The 19,625-nt window shown below is 39.4% G+C and overlaps 2 protein-coding genes across 4 annotated transcripts in view; one reads left to right on the plus strand and one right to left on the minus strand.

Annotated features, from left to right (window-relative positions):
- The window catches only part of LOC124407879, a 181,143-nt gene that overhangs the window by 130,408 nt on the left and 31,110 nt on the right, over nucleotides 1-19,625 (minus strand). The gene's annotated exons all lie outside the window — the stretch shown is intronic.
- LOC124407877 (facilitated trehalose transporter Tret1-like) lies at nucleotides 6,360-7,872 on the plus strand. Its single transcript, XM_046884438.1, has 2 exons — nucleotides 6,360-6,483; nucleotides 6,560-7,872. The coding sequence occupies exons 1-2, from the start codon at nucleotides 6,414-6,416 to the stop codon at nucleotides 7,870-7,872; spliced, it is 1,383 nt and encodes a 460-aa protein (XP_046740394.1). The 5' UTR covers nucleotides 6,360-6,413.

A 19,625-nucleotide genomic window follows, 5' to 3' on the forward strand; every position in this document is an offset into this window, starting at 1 on the left:
AAGAAGATGATGAGTTATAATTTTTCGAAATTGAATATCATGCGATACGATTTTCTAATCGAAATAAATGCAGTAGAGTAAAAAGTTTATAAAATCGTTAACAAGTGATCTTTGGCGTGCAAATCGAATCGGTTTGTTTGTTTTTTTCCTTTTTTTTTTTAATACTGAGGGGAGACTGTCTCGTCCTAATTCAACTTTATCAGGGTGTCCAGTTATTTCTGAAAACGTAATTCCCTGAGAATTCCAGGTTTTCCAAACAATAATCATTATTTATCCAGTTTGTTCTCATATACAGAATAAATTAAAAATACAACAGTCGTACAAACAAGAATATTCTATATTTGACTAGAGCACAGCTCATTGCGAGGCGAATTTGTAAGAATTCGCTAGCTCGTACAATTTTTAAGAAGTCAGTGCTTGGTTCATGAGCATTGCCTGAAAGTTGAAAGAAAAATTTGTTTTTTCTCATCAAATGGCTAAATTTTTATGAACCTAGGATGAAAATTATTATATTCCAGATACGCCATGAAATTCTCTGAGATTTCCAGGTTTTTGTCCAGGAGACATCAAATTCCCTGAGAATTCCCTGATTCAATAATTTCCATGAATACTGGACACCCTGTTTATACACCCGAGCTCAACTTGGTTCAGTCTGTATTTCGCAATTCTCTGTTTTATGGACTGTTTTATACTGGACTGTACACCCTAAGGAGGGATGGAGCAAGGCTTGTCCGCTTACCGATATAAATTTTCCACCCAGAGTCACGGATAAAAGTCAGAGGTCACAGCCAAGTAATTATGTCGGGTGTCGGATATTGGCTTTTCAATATCGAGTCTCTCGCTACACGTATGTATGTACATACAAACACGCGTGCAGCCGGCATATGAATGCATATAATATATGTGTGGTAAAGTGGATGTTCCAATTAAATGCTGACAGATCGAGCACCAATTATCGACCCTTTTATCTTCCGTGTTAAAAATTATCCATAGAAAATTGCTCAACTTTCAATCATACGAGTCTGACAATGAATATGGCTTGTTCACTGTAGTCTGAAGCACGGTAAATTATTATTTATCATATATTTAGTGAATTATCGATCAATTTTTTAGAACCTATATTACATCGTCACATTTCAGGGTGGCCAAAAATATTTATTTCCAGTTTTTCCAGAACCTGAAAGTTTTTCCCAAACTCTAGTAAGTTACTAAAACCTAAAACTGCAAGAAAAAAAAAACAAAAAAAGTCAGTTCGAGGGAATTTCTTTTCTAGACGAAAAAAAATTAAACTTTTCAATAAAAAAAATCATGTCTAATTCCCATGATAGAAAAGTGACGTTGTCAGTTTTTTCCATGACCAAATTAAAAATCCCCTGACAATTCCAGGTTTTTCGTGACCCCTTTTAAATTACATCACGTAATTCAACGCCATAAAATCAAAAACCGTTTAGCCATTGCATGTGCTAAACGAGTGGAATATATCATCGGGGTTTGAATATTTTTCATCATTTTTTCATCCGACTCTTGTTCCTTGGACACAGGTTTGTTTTTTCAATTGTGCAAACTGTAGAATCCAAAGACACTTAAATCCAAGGGGGGTCAAGTGTATAATATAACATATAGGTACCTACTACCTACTCGAGTAAAATACGGTACCTATTCAAACTCACGTCTGAAGTTGCATACCTAAATTGGCTAAAAAAGAGGGGAAAAAAGAAACCTCTTACTATATCCAACAGAGTGGAGTCAATAAATCTTGTAACGCACGCATTATACGACTCGTAACGTTCTCGACGTGAAGTGCGATAAAATCGTATTACTTAATAATTTTCCAAACATTTATTATTTACAAAATTATCAAATAAAAAATAAACCCATAAATTTTCGTCAAATTTTTAATAATTATCGAAAACTTGTTAATAAGCTAATTTCAAGTAAAGTCGTGAAAAATTCTAAATAAAGAGAAAAAGTATCGATTCTTTGAAAAAAATAATTTCTTTTTGTTTATCAGTCGGCACGACGAAAATGCGAAGTTAATGAGTATAACTGGTGACAACGGTGTGCGAGAAATGCTGAAATCCTAGAAGACGTACCTTGGATACGTACAATTAGAGTCTCGAATCCAGGATCATGGATTGTAAATCTAAAGTAAAGGGTCCGCCGCGGCGGTGTCACGCAACGAAGACCCGTGACGTATCGCTCAGACCCCTCGGCAGCATCTGTTGCCCAGATTAATATCTGAATCTCTACTCGGGTTAGTTGCAAATAGGCTTTCCCCGCCTCGCTCATACCGGGTGGTTCTAATTATTTTGCTCGCTGGTTCGGGGCTAAGTTGATAACGTGGCGCAACACTCCGCCTGCTGCACCCTGATAGCGTGATATTAATTTATAATCACACTATAATTTATCGCCGTGTACCCACATATACATATATAATAGTAATAACAACAACAAGAACAACAACAGCAACAATAAAAATAATAATAATAATAGTAATAACGAATAACTTGGATTGGAGGAAAATTCGTGACCCGATAAATTTTTCCGTAAATTCATCCTCCTTTTTTTCAATATGCAAGTATTATATCATACATATATGTATATTAATGTATATGTATGTATATCGATTGACTAAAATTCGTGATTGGTCACCATTTGCAAGATGCGGAACGTTTCCACGCAACATGGATAAATACATATATATATATGTAGCGCAAAATAACGGACTATTTTTTTTTTTTTGAGTCTCGTTTGACAAAATATTAGTTTTTGATGTTTTAAGAGCCCACTCCAAAGGACAGATCAAAAAAAAATTTTTAAGAGGTCGCTCTTTTTATATATATATATATATATATATATATAATTATATAATCAATCTACAATTGAGGAATACTGTTTTGCAGTAATATAATTAGGACGAGGGAAAAAAAAATTGTATAAAATAAAAGGCCAGAAGAACTGCGCGAAAGTTTTTTGGAACGATACCACAGCCATGTTTCGGAAAAAAATTTTAAACCACAAGTATCGGCATTTTTTCTACAATGGACTTACGGAGAGATAAATATTATTTACATCTGCGCAGATCTTTTTATATTTATCGCCACTGTATATTTACAGTATTATTTACGAAAACCGCAGCTGTGGGTAAATCTTTTTTTTTTTTCCTTTATTTTTTTTCTACATCTTTCTCTTTTCATCTTGCTCGATAAAAATCGCTGTCTATTTTCAGCGACAAGTTGCCTAGGAGACAGTATTATTTTTGCGAGCTCTTCGTTTCTCGTACGAATTGACGTAGACCACGAACGCGTCTCGTGTCTTACAGTGACAGTCACAGAGTATACGAAAAACTTTGGAAACATGTGACAACATGGTTAAATAGAAAAGAAGCCCAAATTCATAAAGCCACAATTTTATTATCGAAATCTCATTTTGTTTCGGACCGAAAACAAGTTGTTAGCCGGAAGTTTAAGACATTTATGCATTTTACTGTACCTTATTCATCAAGACATCGATTGACGTGTGATTGACTTGTTAGTATAGAGAAAGAGAGAGAGAGAGAGAGAGAGAGAGATTGTTTTTTGACGATTTTATGTATAAAATTTTTATGATCAACACTGCGAAGCTAAGGAAACGAGGATTCTTCTGCAGCGAATTCGGATAAAGTCCGTTACGAAATAAAAGCAAATTCCCTCCAACTAGATTCCCGAAATCTACGATTGTAAAAAAAGGCGTGAAAACTGTATAACGAGAAACAAAAAATCAAAAATATTTTCTCAACCTTGTACGTGAGCCCAGCGTCGCAGTAAACCAATCCGCCTAATATTAGACAGGAAGTAATCGATTGCGTTTGACCTGTTCGCCACACGTCGTCGTCGTCGACAGCTAATTGAAGATAAAATCACACATGCGAGACGACGTTCGGGTATAAATAATTCCAAGTTAAAGCAACAGTGTAATTCATTTGACGTCACACGAAGGTTCTCTTAAATATAAAACCGGACCGAATTATCATGATCAGCGATGAAACCAAATGTCGATTGATCGGCCCAAGAATGGCGGCACTTATAAGTGACACCAAAACCCTAATTCGAGAATAAAAAGAAAAAGATCTGTTCCTCCTTCCAGTTAACAGGTTCGACATTCCTGTCGAGAGTTACCACCCCGGGAGTAAATTGATATTAACGGTCTCTCGGGCACGCTTTGGAGAATTGGATTTATCACCGGGTCAATGTTGAACCCCCCCCCCCCCCCCCCCTCCCCCTGACCGCCCTTCGGGTTCCATCGGAGCAACAATATCAGCTTGTCGGATACCTAAGTAAACGTTTCAGGGTCGGAAGAATTAAATTACACGGTAAAAAGTTTTAACCTCTGAAATCGCAAGGCCTCATCCTCGTCACGTGCGAGTATTCTTACCCGAAAGTAAAGTGTCGAATCTAGCTGGACCTCCACCACCTCCACCGCCTCTACCTTACCGATCGAGTTGGGTTCTGCATCGTGAAGATTTGCGAATTTGTTAAACGATTCCTTTCAAGAAATGACCCTTGAACGACTGCTCTCTTCCGTGGTTAAATGATGCACAATCTTCCCCTTCGTTAAACACATGATTTAAGATTCCAAGCTCAAACACACCAACCCATACACACACATAGATAGATACACAGTGAAGAAAGCAGGAAAGAAGTCAGCCGCTGTAAACAGGCTGCCTCCTCTTTACGATCACCGGGTTAATTACGTCTTCATCCTCACCTGGGACCGGTGTACTTGGTACTTGGTACTTGGTACTTGGTACTTGGTACTCGGTACTCAGAACGAGGACTCGTCAGTCGCGACGGGGGTAAACACTATTAAAATAAAGTGCGAGAAAGGCGGTAGGCAGTCCAGGGGTTGAGTTCTGGAGGGTGGAAAAAATGAGGAATTTCAATACGACGGACTCCGCTTTGCTGGAGAAGAAATTGAATTTTCCTCGATGAATAACTGTCGTAAACCAAGAGCAGTAAAAAAATTTTACTCTGGCCTTTTTTGTTATTCACTTTCGAGTTGTTGGATGCTTGCAACGTCGTTCCTTCTACAAACTGATCTTGGCAATCTTCCGCGATTAAGATTTTTTAAAACAGCTCAGGGTAGTCGACATCCAATCAAGGCCTAGTTCGAGATACTTGAGCACGGGATTAAATATCACGCATAGAAGAATGGAAACGTCGGCTAATCGGCGGGCTTTGATTATAACAGATGAATAGAATCAACAGGTTATAAATAAACAGGAGATACGAACGTTTGAGCAGATAAGCGTAGTGCCAACATCGTCATACTTATTCTCATTTGCAATTAGTACCTACTAGTAGTCCTGGCATATTATACATATAAAATAAAAGTTTATGTTGAACATTCGAATAAAGGTGACTCATACGGTCGATATTAAAATTGGAACCTTAGTTTAAATAATTACAGTGTATTTTGAAGCAGTGAAATTGATTTTAGAAGAATTTAACACAACGACGTTAATGGTTGTCAAAAATGTCAGAAAGCATGAGCCTGATCAAATCGTAACGAAATCTTAACTCTTTGTGGATCGACGCTATATCGACGATGATCGACAAAAACTGACTATTCGAGCTCTTTAATTTCTCAAAAAATTACGGTAGAGACTTTCTTACTGGGTGAGAAGCAAAAAACGAGCTCGCATTCGACGGTTAATATTTGCCATCAGCATGCGTCAATGTTACAAAACAGATTGGTCTTCTCCCAGAATATTTTGACAAACCGTATACGATGCATCAGTTTAGGGTACGATAAATATACTATATAACGAAGTAAGTATTTTTATGTTACTGATATGTGAATTTTTGGGATCACCATACCGTCAAAAGGTAACAAATCCGATATAACTGCTGTTGATAAGTTTTAACTGTTCGCCTACCCGTTCCTTTTCATTATATCGTGTGTATCTAAATTTCGTTACTTAACGTCTCCAAGAACGAATAATCTTAATTCTTACGTCAAAACATCAAGACCGAACGAATCAGTATTCAGAATCTATAAAAACGATAACAAAACTGGAGAAATATCATTTATCATATTAGATACATTCAGTGCCTAATGCAATTTGACCAGATGAAAAGATAAGCTTTATCGTCACATACATACACGAATACTGTAAATAATGGGCATGGCCGTGTCAGTTCTTACATTTTTCACGATAATAAACCTCATACACAGAGCCAAATAAATCATTCGGATCGTTCAGAAGGTTACCGATTAAAGCTAAACAGTTCGCGGCTGTCAATTTTGGAATACGTACAAATCCAGCAGGCCTCCGACCAGTTGACAATTTGTACCCGACGCAAATCGGTTAAACCAAGTCCAACTCGACCACAGACCCATTTCGACACCAGAGTGTCAAATACCCATACGCAATGACTCAAAGTTCGGGTACATTGTTATTGAAGTACCCATTATGGCTGCAATGGGTTGGTGCTTTTGGAGGTGAGTGATGCCGAAACAATACCTCTGAGCTACCCCTCCATCAATCAATAGTCGTAACAGCTTTCGTATTCCGCAGTGATGTTGAAGTTGTTTGCGTGCGGCCTGTCGGTCGGTTGGGCCTCACCCTACCTGGCAAGCTTTACGAGTGGAACTGCCCCGTTTCCGGCAACAACGGACGAGGTATCATGGATGGCGTCGACTTACCAGCTCGGTAGATTCCCCGGCGCAATATTGGGAGCAGTTGGCGTTCAATACTTGGGTGGAAAAATAGTGATAATCGTTAATGCAGTCGCTCTGTTGATTTCCTGGATCCTGATAATCGCCTCAAACTCCGTGCCCTGGATATACGCAGCCAGATTCCTTAGCGGACTATGCGTCGAAGCAGCGAATATCTGCTACCCTCTTTACCTCGGAGACATTTCAAGTCCCAATATAAGAGGCACTCTAATGGTCCTGGCGATCAACGGCTTGTCCCTCGGCATTGTTGCAGGATATGCAATAGGTCCCTACGTCTCAATGAGGGTATTTTCGGGGATCGGGGTTGCGCTCATCGTCGGTTGCATTGTGATCATTGCGCTGTTACCACAGTCACCTTACTACCTCGTGAGTAAGAACAAGATAAAAGAGGCGGAGAATTCGATAATCAGTTACAACAGAAAGGCGGATGTCGACTTGGAAATGGATTTGGTTCGAAAATTTATCGCCAGAACAAAGTCCATCACGTTCCTCGATCGATTGCGAGAATTGAATTTGCCCCAGAACCGAAAGTACGGTTTGATTTTAATCGCATTGATATTCTTCATGCAGACGTCCGGAATGAACGTTCTGATAACATACACGGAGAGCATCGCGACTAGAGGAATGCTGAGTTTGATCTCACCATCTACAATGCCAATCACAATGGGTGGCTTGACTATTCTGGGTGCTTGGACGTCAATGTATTTTGTTGACAAATTCCAGAGGAAAACAATCTGGGTATTTTCTACAGCCGGACTTTCCTTGAATTTGATAGCCTTGGGGATACACTTTTACCTTTTGGACATCGGCGTTGATCCCAGCTACTTGCAATGGCTCTTCATATTGTCCGTAAGCATATACGGTGCATTCTCCAGTATGGGAATGGGATCCATCCCGTACATACTTCTCAGTGAACTATTCGGGTCGAATATACGAACTCTGGCGATTTGCATATGTTGTTCTGTCGGTGGTATCGCTGGTTTTGTCGGTATATACGGTTACCAGTATCTGTTGGAAGTCATTGCCGAATGTTACATCTACTGGATAACCGGGGTTTGGGTATTCGCAGCTCTTATTTTTGGCCTCGTACTGGTACCAAATACAAAGGGAAAAACACTCACGGAAATTCAAGACGACCTACTGGATAATTAAGTATGACATTAACTATAGAAATGAAACATTTCTAACAAGACCGTATGCAAAAAATGTAGAATGAGATAACGTATGAAGAAAATGATCATAAAGCCGATTTTTATGTTCAATTGCAGTAACAATATTTAAAACAAACTTCGATTCAAGTAGGTGTTTAAGACGAACCCTTTTTTTCTACCCACCTTTTTTCATGTTGTATCGTCCTCTGAAGTGTAAATTACAAATAATATTGACTTGCAATTAATGTTCGGTAGCATCCAATAACTTTGTGTTATTAGCTACAGAAAAAATGTATTACAAATCACAATTTACAATTGTAATTGACACCTTTATTGAATCAATTATAAATTATAATTGTAATTGGCATCTTTTTTTTTTTTTGATCAATCACAAATTAAGATTGTAATTGGCACCTTTTTTTAAATAAATTTTGATTGAATAATTTTTGGAATCAATCACAAACTTATGTCCAAGCTCCTTCATAATTTCGCCAATTTTGTAAAATATGAAAAACAATATATTCCCCTACCTGCCTATATTTCTCTTCGGTATTGTATAAACATATATCAACAATCTTAAGGTTAGATATTCCATCCATTTCACTTATTTTACTCACTTTTAATTCGTGATATATAAACTTTTCTTACTTATTGTTAGGGATATAACTTTTTATCAACATATACCGTGAGTTTTCCTAGACGCGGAAAGATCCGTGTACGCCTGATTCAGACAACCGGAGTTACAGCGCATGTTCGAGTAGAGCATCGCATCTCGCCCGCACAGACTTCTGGGAAATAAACTGCGCGGTCTCTGCACCGAGCTGAGGCCGGAATTAGAAAGAGGGAGCAACAGCTGGAGCCGGACCTCTCATTCTAATCGGTGACTTGGTGGGGGTAACTCATGGCTTTTCCCCCACCCGGCGGCTGCTCCCCACTCTTTCGATCTCAGTAACCAGATGAGGATCCTCAACCTGGACACGAGCTGTAACACCGGTTGCTGAAATAAGGCGCACGGATCGTTCCGCAGATAGATAAACTCGCTGTATAATAATGGGCAGTGTTCTCATTTCCATGACAAATCTGTTCTTCGTTAAAATTGGAACTACGTTAGCGATGAAATTACCACTGTATTAAGGTATTAAAAACAAAAAGTTCTTACTAAGATTAGATAAGATATTTGCGTGATAAGTACTTGCCAACGAATGTCATAACACATATCTACATGCATCGTGCAATGAATTCGACTGAAACAGGTGAACAGATAAGCACCCGTATCAGATCAATTATATTCGCATATGTCGCGTGATTAGATTAAGTCTACGATTATCGATGTCTAATCACGATAATTGACAAGATTTATATCTACTGGATTGGAGCGATCTGCGAGGGTCAACAATATCTTTACTTCTCAGCCTCCCGACCGCGGTAAACACGAAGGGGAAAACCCTGATGGAAATTCAGATTTCAGTGCGAACTGATCATGGATGAACCAGGCGGTGGGTTCCACGTAAAAATAATAATTGTTCATTGCTGTAATTTGATAATGGATGGAATGAATATTTTAATTGATAAGCCGTGAATGTAATCCTGCATGAGTTTAAGGATTCGATCTGCTCCGTGGTCTTGTTTAAATTCGTTGATTTTTTTACATTTTGGAAACAGGTTACCTTTAATTGACACATCTACACGTATATAACGCAGTCATACGTTTTTTATGTATTATCCTGTTTTTTCCTTCGAATAAATTGTAAAAACACTTTCTCCCGAGTTTTTGATACCTTACCCTATGCTCAAAGGATATTTCTTCTAATATTATGGACCAGCAGACTTATGCTAATCTTAAAACTATTCTGTGGTATGGTATAGTAAAAGTAATTTTCCGATATTTGTGAGAACAAGAAAACTTCCAATTTCACGAATCATTTCCCACTATTTACATGTAACGAATGTTTATAAATTAAAAAACTAAGTGTTATCTGATCATTTCCATGATGCAAGATACTCTCAAGCTCATATGTTCCAAAAATGAATTGAACTTTAGTCGGAATACCATTCGAATTATATCAATTACAACAATTTATAAAACATGTCAGGTTGCCGACAAGGTAGCATACGCAGTACGCACCAATTAATATTCAGATGATTATAGAACAGAAATAAGAAATATCAATTAATCTTGTTTCCAGATTTCCTACAGACACTACCGAATTCATATTTATATAAATCGCATGTGTTAAAGCCTAATATAAACGCAAGTACACTTTCGCAGAGGGTAATTGATTGAACAATGGAATAACAAAAACCAGTCGATATACCTCCATTTCAGACTACTCACGACTCTAGCCCGCGCTCTCCAAGTTGAAATCGATCACGATTCTATATTACGAGAATCAATTGTGACACTATACCGTCAAACTTTCTTGCGCTATCGAGCTGAATTATGTTTTGGCGAACCTACTCGATGTGGCTGAAATGGCTGGGTTCGATAGCGAGTAAGTGCGGATGATCAACAAGAAGAAAACATTTAGATCCCTAAGTGTGAATATTCGTATTATTCAGTGATGTTGAAGTTGTTCGCACAATTTTTTACCGGAAATCCTCGACATTCCCACTGGACTGAGTACATGGAGTAATATTGGTAGCAATGGACGTCCGATAGTTCGGAAGTAGAAGAGTGCTGATCGGAAATGGATCAGCATTATTGATGTCCTGGATTTTTTCGATCACGGTGTACTTTGTGTCCTGGCTCTATGTGATAAGGTACATTTGTGGAGTTGCTAACGAGGCGGTAAACATCTGATACCCTCTTTACCTTCGTAATTCGCGGCATCATAATGGTCTTGGCCGTTGAATACATAAGTATAGTAAAACCGTTTCACACCTAATTAACGTCTTGTCAACATAAGCAAGGTTGATAAAATTTTCGATGACTTGTTCCATCCGTTCAGGATCTTCAATTACACCTATATTGTTGAAATAGTGGCTTGAGATTTCTTCTTTGTTTTCGACATCCTAAATTCTGACAATAGCGGCAAATTCTATGCCATGGCTCTACGTGGCTACTGCAGGTTTACTGTTGGCTTTGCCAACAATGTGATGTACTTCCGCTTCTCTCTTTACCTTGGAGACACCTCCAGTCCCAAGGTAAGCGGAACTTTAATAGCCTTGAAAATCAGCGCGTTAAGCCTGGACTATCGGCAGGCCGGATCACGGGTCCTTTTGTTTCGATGAAATTGCATGTCTGCATATGCATCGTACCGAACATCAGTTATCTCACTACATTCTCACTACTCCTTGGTTCACCATGCTGTTCAACTGGCGAAGACAGTGTAATAAAGAAGACCAGGAATTCGGTACCAAGTTAAAAACATCAAACAAACATCGAGCTGAAGCTGATTTTGACGAAGATGTTTGTCATCGAGTCCAGATCAGTGACGTTCCTCGACCGGCTGCGAAAGCTCAATTCACCAGGGAACAGGGGATACGTCGAGCTTATCTTGATCAAGCTGTACTTATTCATGCGGCCTTGTGGTGTAAACGTCGCAACCAGTTACACTGACAATGAGCTCATCTCTGCGAGAGGAATGTTTCACATGATTTCATTTACCTCGATGCCGATCGGAGTGGATTAGGCCGCTATGATTGGTGGCTGATTGTTCATGTACTTCGTTGAGAAATTTATGAGGAGAATCCTTCGGATTTTCTCAAGCCCCGGAGTCTGCGCATTTCCATGAACAAATAAAGCTCATAGTTAGCGGATCCCTACATCACCTAAGCTATCGCCAACATTAATTGAACGTGTCACTTCGGTTGCATATTCGTGGGGCGACGGATAGCGTGACTGACTGCGAGTTTACGTTAGGATCATATCTTCTTCCTTCGTGGCTAATCTCCAGCAAAGAGGACGAGCCCAGAGGAGCATTTAAAAACATGGAAATGAGCATGATCCCCCCGATTCTCATCGGTAAGATCTATCTGTCAGATATACAAACTCTGGCCGTATGCATATCTAAGTATAATATAATAAGATATAATTCCGTGATTTTAAAGCCTTGATGATCGATCCAAAAAGCCATGTGACGGATTAAGGGCTGATTGATGGCCCGCTCACCTAAGAAATTTACGAAAATAAAATTGCATCAAATCGAGCTCAGTCAATTAACAAAGAACAAGGAAAAAATTTTCAAATATAACAGGACACGTACATCGGGTTTTGGCTGTTGATGCTTCTCGTATTTCGACGGTGGCTTATAAGATTATGGCACCGGACTGCATTCACTGATGTAATTTTGCACGTAATATAAGCTACCAGCTCTGCGAAGCCTTGCCACATGAGTGGGGAGAGAAATACTCGGCAGGGCAATAAGAAGGTGGGACAGACTATAGCTGATTGTAACAGTGATGACCGTTCCGAGCTGACAATAAGCCGTTTCGAAATAAATATTTGTATACAATATGCATACATATATGGAATAGGCTATCTCGCTTACACTCTTCGCGATATAAATGGAATTACAGCAATTGCATCACACTATAAAACATATCAGGTTGCTGTCTTGATAACATGCAACAATTGATATATCGAACCTGCATAAGAATTAGATAAGATATATCAATGGATCTCGTTTCACAGGTTGGTGCAGGTATTATTGAATTCATATTTATACATTCCGTGTATTGAAGCCGAATACAAATGCATACAGATTTTGAAAGATGGTAGCTGATTCAACGATCGATAGGCATATACAAGTCGATGCATGTTCACTTCAGATTAGCCACGACTCTAGCCCGCATTAGACCTGAGGAAAGTGTCGAAGTCAACGCGAGGTGTAAGTGAAAAAATCAATCGCGATTCGATATTTCGAGGACCAATCTTGACACCACGCCGCCCAACTTCCAAACGATATGGAGAAAGCCTTGATTGCATCCTGGCGAACCTACCCGATGTGGCTGCAATGGGTTGGCTCGATAGCGGGTGAGTAAAGGTGATGGACAAAAAGGAAAAATTCAGATCCCTGACCGTGAATATTCGTGTTACTCAGTACTGCTCAAGCTGTTCGTTTGTGGACTCTCGATGAGTTGGGCCTCGCCCTACATCGCGCAGTTCTTGAGTGGAGATTCGCCGTTTCCCGCGACAGAAGACGAAGTTTCCTGGATATCCTCTGCGTTCCAACTGGGCCGAATACCGGGCGCAATATTGGGAGCAATTGGCGTCCAATACTTGGGAAGCAGAAGAGCGCTGATCGGAAACGGATTGGCATTGTTGATATCCGGCATTTTGTCACTCATAGCGTACTCAGTGCCCTGGCTGTATGTGACAAGGTTCATCTATGGAGCTGCCAGCGAGGCGGTGAACATCTGCTATCCCATTTACCTCGGAGATATTTCTAGCCCCGAAATTCGAGGCACCATTATGGTCCTGGCGATGAACGGCTTGACCATAGGTTGCATGGTAGGCTTTGCTATAGGGCCCTACGTGTCGATGAAAGTTTACGCTTGCGTGGGCCTTGTCCCGATCGTTATTTTCCTTGTGATTATGCTGTTGCTTCCGGATTCGCCGTATTACCTTGCGGGCGAAAAGAACTTTGCGGAAGCAGAAAAATCCATACTTGCTTTCAACCGAAAGGCAGAAGTCGATAAGGAGCTGAAATCGATCAATGTATTCATCACCGAAACACAATCGGCCAAATTCCTGGACAGATTGTGGGAGTTGAATTTACCCTGCAACCGATATGCTACGTTAAATTTGATACTGTTTACCTTTTTCGCGCAATTCACCGGAATTAATCCTATATCGGTTTATCTAGAAACAATCTCGACCAGAGCGATGCTGACAGTGATATCAGCTTCAACGATGCCGCTTATAACGACGGGTCTAGGCGTTCTAGGCGGTTGGATGACAACGCTGTTCGTTGACAAATGGCAAAGGACGGTAATGTGGGTTATTTCAAACGGTGGTGTCAGCTTGTGCAATACGGCGATGGGAGTTCATTTTTACCTTCTGAATGTCGGCGTTGATCCGAGTTCGCTGCAATGGCTATTCATTTTCTCGCTGGGATTTTCTGGGCTATTTCACAGCGTGGGAATTACTCCCGTGCCTCACATACTACTCGGCGAACTTTTCGGGGCTAAGATACGAACTCTGGCCGTCTGCATATGCTGCGCATTTGGAGGCATCTTCGGCTTCCTCTCAGTATCAAGTTACCAATATCTGATCGACCTCATCGACGAGGCTTACATATACTGGATACTGGCAGTCATACCATTAATCTCCGTGCTTTACGGCGTGTTAATGATGCCTCCAACGAAGGGAAAAACTTTGACAGAAATACAGACTAACGTAGTGAAGAAATTATAATAGTATCCGTGCAATGTACAATAGGTGTGAATTCCCGACATATCTCGACGTATCTTTTACTATTCTAGACTTCTCTTAATCTCTCATAGGCCACTTGAAGTTCGAAAGAGGATCTCGTTTCACATCTTTCAGATAATTGATAAAATTATGTAAGAGCGATAAATATAATTGTTGCCAGACAATCGATGAAATCCGGACTAGGTATTTTACTATAGAGGGACGGCGATAAAAATGAGCCCCTTAAGGCAGAAATAATGCTAGACCTATTTCGGCAACGCAATTTTTTCGTAACTAACCTGAAAATACATTTTACGTATTACTGATAGTTTTTTCTAATTCCATTTCATTGTCCAGGGGGCCCATTATGCTCGCCTCTCTCCTATGTGAATCTGACCACCCTTCGAGATTACTTCTCTGACGATAATTACTTTGTAAAGTTGTTCTTTCTCAAATCTTCGAGTGCAAGATTCGTTGAAGGTATAGAAGTCTCGACAAACCATCAAATTTCAAAATCTTCAAAATATTGTTATAACCAAATGTTTAGTTGTCAATATGGTACTAATATATTTGAATAATTCAAATAAACGTTACTTTCGAAATGTTTCAAAATGCCGTCAGTCGTACGGAAAAATCATTGCTACCAAAAATTTTCCTGATCACGTGAAATGGAAGGAATTATTTCTTGCCGATTATTTTCAAACGGTATAAGATCGAAACAGTATAATATCGCAATTTTCATTGTGTTGGCCACCTTTGAACTTCATGAAACTTACACCTTAAATTCCTTGTGAAAATACAAAACACAAAATACAAAAAATTGGCAAAAAATATTTTCTTCCATTTGACGTAATGGCAAAGGATTTTTGTATCAATGATTTTTTCGTATTTTCGACTGACGGATGATGGGATATGAATTAGCGTGAAAATGGCACAACTTTTTAACCAGTAATCAAAAAAATCTTAAATAATTCAGGAGTTACTTTTTCGACACCCGATCGAAATGCTTTATGCATGCTCCACATGTTGTGCACTCGGCGGGATTTCCAGCTTCATTTCAATCGCCAGTTATCAATGTCTATTAGAGATAGTGACAAAGATTGTATCTACTGGATTGCAACGATCTGCCAAGGTCGACGATATCTTTGCATCTCGGATTCGCATTCGCGCCAAATACGAAAGGAAAAACATTGATGGGAATTAAGAGCGACCTAATCACGAATTAACTATGGAATTAGTCCCACATATAATTAATTGTTAATTGCTGTAATTTTAGAATGGATCGAACCATTATTCTAGTTGATTGACTGCGTATCAAAACTTGCATCAGTTCGAAAAATTTACAAAAATGACATCCACTCATTAGTCTAATTTACATTCGTTTCAATTTTTGAACATTTTTGTAACAGATTACCTTCAATCAACGTATTTACACGTACGAATGTTACACTTACACTTTCCCATGTAATATTCAAGTAGTCAGAGAGCTGGTGAGCATTTTGATTTATAATTTGCTCACGTTTCATAACGATAAATATTGAACTTTACAATAATACGAATCGATTAGGCCCGAGATAAAAGTTGGGCGTCGCTGCGTTTTCGAATTACATCACTTCAACTTTTTTAAACAAAAGGAGGTAGTATCTTATGTGCTTACTTCTGTCTTTCGATCTACATCATTAATAACATGGCATGTAAAACCTGAGGCACACATTCAGAACTCTGCTTTATCACAGCAAGTAGTTGTGAATATGTTGTAAAAAGAAAACCAGTAAGTCAATTGCTTATATTTTCGAAAAAAAATAATATATATTTTTGCTTAGTGTTGCCATAAATCGCGCGCGTGTATTGGCGTCAAATTAATTCCGTTTAACCATGTAAAATTTATTATGTACAACACGAGTTTGTAAGATAGAAATATAGTTTGTAGAATAGACAATAGAAGTAATGTTTTTAATAATTAAATGTGTGAATACTAATGCCTAATACATGATTTATTGCTTTTTTTACCTGTCCAAACTTAAGCATTTAATTTTCAATAAATAAAGCTCAATATCTTTTTTCTTAAAGCTATATTATTACCCTTCACCTTACCGTTTTTTCAAGTTACGTTATTTTTATTTTTCTCTCAAATTTACAGTTTCATCGCTGCATTACTGCAAAGTTGCTTAGTTTTATTTAGCAAAGATTTTACGATGAAATGTATTTTTCTACAATTTCGTGATTGATATATGATCAAGTTGAAGGTTTCCAACATTAGCCTGAACATTTCCGGAATTTTTGAAATATATTACTCGGGTGAAAAAACGGCTGGACGGGAAAGACCCAGGTTTGGAGACGGCAGGTGCCAAAAAAGAAAAAATCGTTTACAGGAAATTGTCATTTAAAAATAAATTATTCAACTTGTCTGCCTTAGGAAAATACGTAATCAGGATCTCTGCCTCATGAATGTTCTTCGTTTTTGGAAGAATTTCGAACATCAGTCCCAGAGGCAAACACGAGCACATGGTATGGTATATATAGTACACCTTTTTACCAACGTTTTCGTAGCGCTGTCAATAGACAACGCCAGCTCCTTAACTATACAGTTAAGTTGTACGTGTACTGCAGATAGTGAAAAGTAGTTGTCAAAATTAGTGAACACAAGGATACTTCTGATTGTGTGAATTATTTCCTACAGTTCACATGTTACAAACGTTTATACATCGTACAACAACGAATTGATAAGTACTATGTGACCGTTTTGGCGAAATACGAAATACTGGAAAAACCTAAATATTCCACAAATGCATAAAAGGTCCTGGAGATATCACTCAGATTACAGCAATTATAAAACGCTTTAAAACATATATCAGGTTGTCGTATGATAACTTACAGCAATTAGGATTTGCATCATATAGAATAACTAGATAAGAAAAGCCATAGACGACGAAATCATGTGTGACCAATGAATACAATTATCGTCAGACAATCGATAAAATCCTGATCAGGTTCAGGTATTTTACTACGGGGGGAAGAGGCTGTAAAAATAGGCCCCTTAAGAGAGAAATAAAGTTATGCCAATTTGGACAACGCATTTTTTTGTCTTTGGTCTAGAAGAAACTTAAATATTTCACAAACGAATAAACTCTCTGCGGGATATAATCCGAATTACAATAATCACAACACCGTGTAGAACATATCAGCCTGCCGTCATGATAACATAGAGAAATTGATATTCGGAGACTACAGAACAACGAGATAAGAAATATCAATGAATCTCGATTCAAGATTTCGAGCAAACACTGTTGAATTTATATTTACACACATTCTATGTGCTGCAGCCGACTACAAGTAGACATACATTTTCGAAGACGGCAACTGTAATCGAATTCTATAATCGAATAGTACCTATATACCAGCCTACGTCTGTCCACTTCAGATCACCCACGACCCTAGCTCGTGCTAGACCTGAGGAAAGTATTGAAGTCAACGCTAGTTGTTAGTAAAAAAATCAATCCTGATTCGATATTCCGAGAATCAGTTTTGACACCAGGGTGCCCACTTTTCTGATTACGTGATGAAGAGCTTGATTACGTCCTGGCGAACCTACCCGATGTGGCTGCAATGGCTCGGTTCGATAGCTGGTGAGTGAAGGAGATCGACAAAACGAAAATATTCAGATCCTCAATCGTAAATATTCATGTTACTCAGTGATGTTGAAGCTGTTCGTTTGTGGACTCTCGATCGGTTGGGCCTCACCTTACATCGCGAAATTTTTGAGTGGGGATTCGCCGTTTCCCGCGACAGCTGACGAAGTTTCCTGGATATCCTCTGCGTTCCAACTGGGTCGAATACCGGGTGCAATATTGGGAGCAATTGGCGTCCAATACTTGGGAAGCAGAAGAGTGCTGATGGGAAACGGATTGGCATTGTTGATATCCTGGATTTTGTCAATCTCAGCGTACTCTGTGCCCTGGCTGTATGTGACAAGGTTCATTTGTGGGGCTGCCAACGAGGCGGTGAACATCTGCTACCCCATTTACCTCGGAGATATTTCCAGCCCCGAAATCCGAGGCACCATTATGGTCCTGGCGATGAACGGATTGGCCATGGGTGTCATAATGGGCTTTTCTATAGGGCCCTACGTTTCGATGAGAGTTTTCGCCTGCGTGGCCCTTGTCCCGAACGTCATTTTTCTTGTGATGATGCTGTTGCTTCCGGATTCGCCGTACTACCTCGCGAGCAAGAAGAAGTTCAAGGAAGCAGAGAAATCGATCCTCGCTTACAACTGGAAGGCAAATGTCGAAGAGGAGCTTCGATCAGTTGATAAATTCGTTGCCGATACGCGATCCGTCAAGTTCCTGGACAGATTGCGGGAGCTGAATTTACCCTTCAATAGAAATGCTACGATAAATTTGATAATCTTCACCTTTTTCGCGCAACTAACTGGAACCAACGTCTTATCAGCTTATCTAGAAACAATCTCGGACAGAGCAATGCTCACTGCGATACCAGCTTCGACGATGCCGCTTCTGAACACAGGTCTAGGCATTTTGGGCGGCTGGATAACAACGCTGTTTGTTGATAAATGGAATCGGACGGTAATGTGGGTTGTTTCAAACGGTGGTGTCGGCTTGGGCATGGCGGCGACGGGAATTCATTTCTACCTTCTGAGTATCGGCGTGGATCCGAGTTCGCTGCAATGGCTATTCCTTCTGTCATTGGGATCATTCGGGCTATTCGGCAGCGTGGGAATCACTCCCGTGCCTCACATACTACTCGGCGAACTTTTCGGGGCTAACATACGGACTGTGGCCGTCTGCATATGCTGCTCGTTTGGAGGCATCTTTGGCTTTGCCTCAATATCCAGTTACCAATATCTGATCGACATCATCGACGAGGCTTACATATACTGGATACTGGCAATCATAGCATTAATCTCTATGCTGTACGGCGTGGTAATGATGCCTCAAACGAAGGGAAAATCTTTGACAGAAATACAAACTGACTTGATGAATAAATAGTATCCATGCAACGAACAAGAGTTGTTAATTCTAAGCCTCCTAGTAACTCCTACTTTTGTAAACTTCATCCAATCTGTTATAGACCATTTCAAGCATCACATTACATTTATCCGTAACCTGGCGATTTTTGCACGGCTAGAAAAATAGAAGATTCATTGTCATTATCTCAAACGAAGATCTCGTTTAATATCTTTCAGACGATGAAATCATGTATGACTGGTAATATAATTATCACCAGACAATCGATAAAATCCAGACTGCGTATTTTACTGTAGAGGAGGGGCGGTCAAAATGGGCTCCTTAAGAAAGGAATAGCGGGATACCAATTTCGACATTGTAATTTTTCTGCCTTTGGCCTAAAAACACAATTTGAGAGTCATAAATATTTTCCTG

This window comes from Diprion similis, chromosome 7 (assembly GCF_021155765.1).
Source record: "Diprion similis isolate iyDipSimi1 chromosome 7, iyDipSimi1.1, whole genome shotgun sequence".
In the NCBI taxonomy this organism is placed as follows: domain Eukaryota; kingdom Metazoa; phylum Arthropoda; class Insecta; order Hymenoptera; family Diprionidae; genus Diprion; species Diprion similis.

What these genes read in the sequence shown, in the direction of transcription:
- LOC124407877 (XM_046884438.1), top strand. Translation starts at nt 6,414, where the DNA reads ATGACTCAAAGTTCGGGTACATTGTTATTGAAGTACCCATTATGGCTG. An exon ending in ATGGGTTGGTGCTTTTGGAG is followed by an intron (nt 6,484 to 6,559) that starts GTGAGTGATGCC and finishes CGTATTCCGCAG; the next exon opens with TGATGTTGAAGTTGTTTGCG.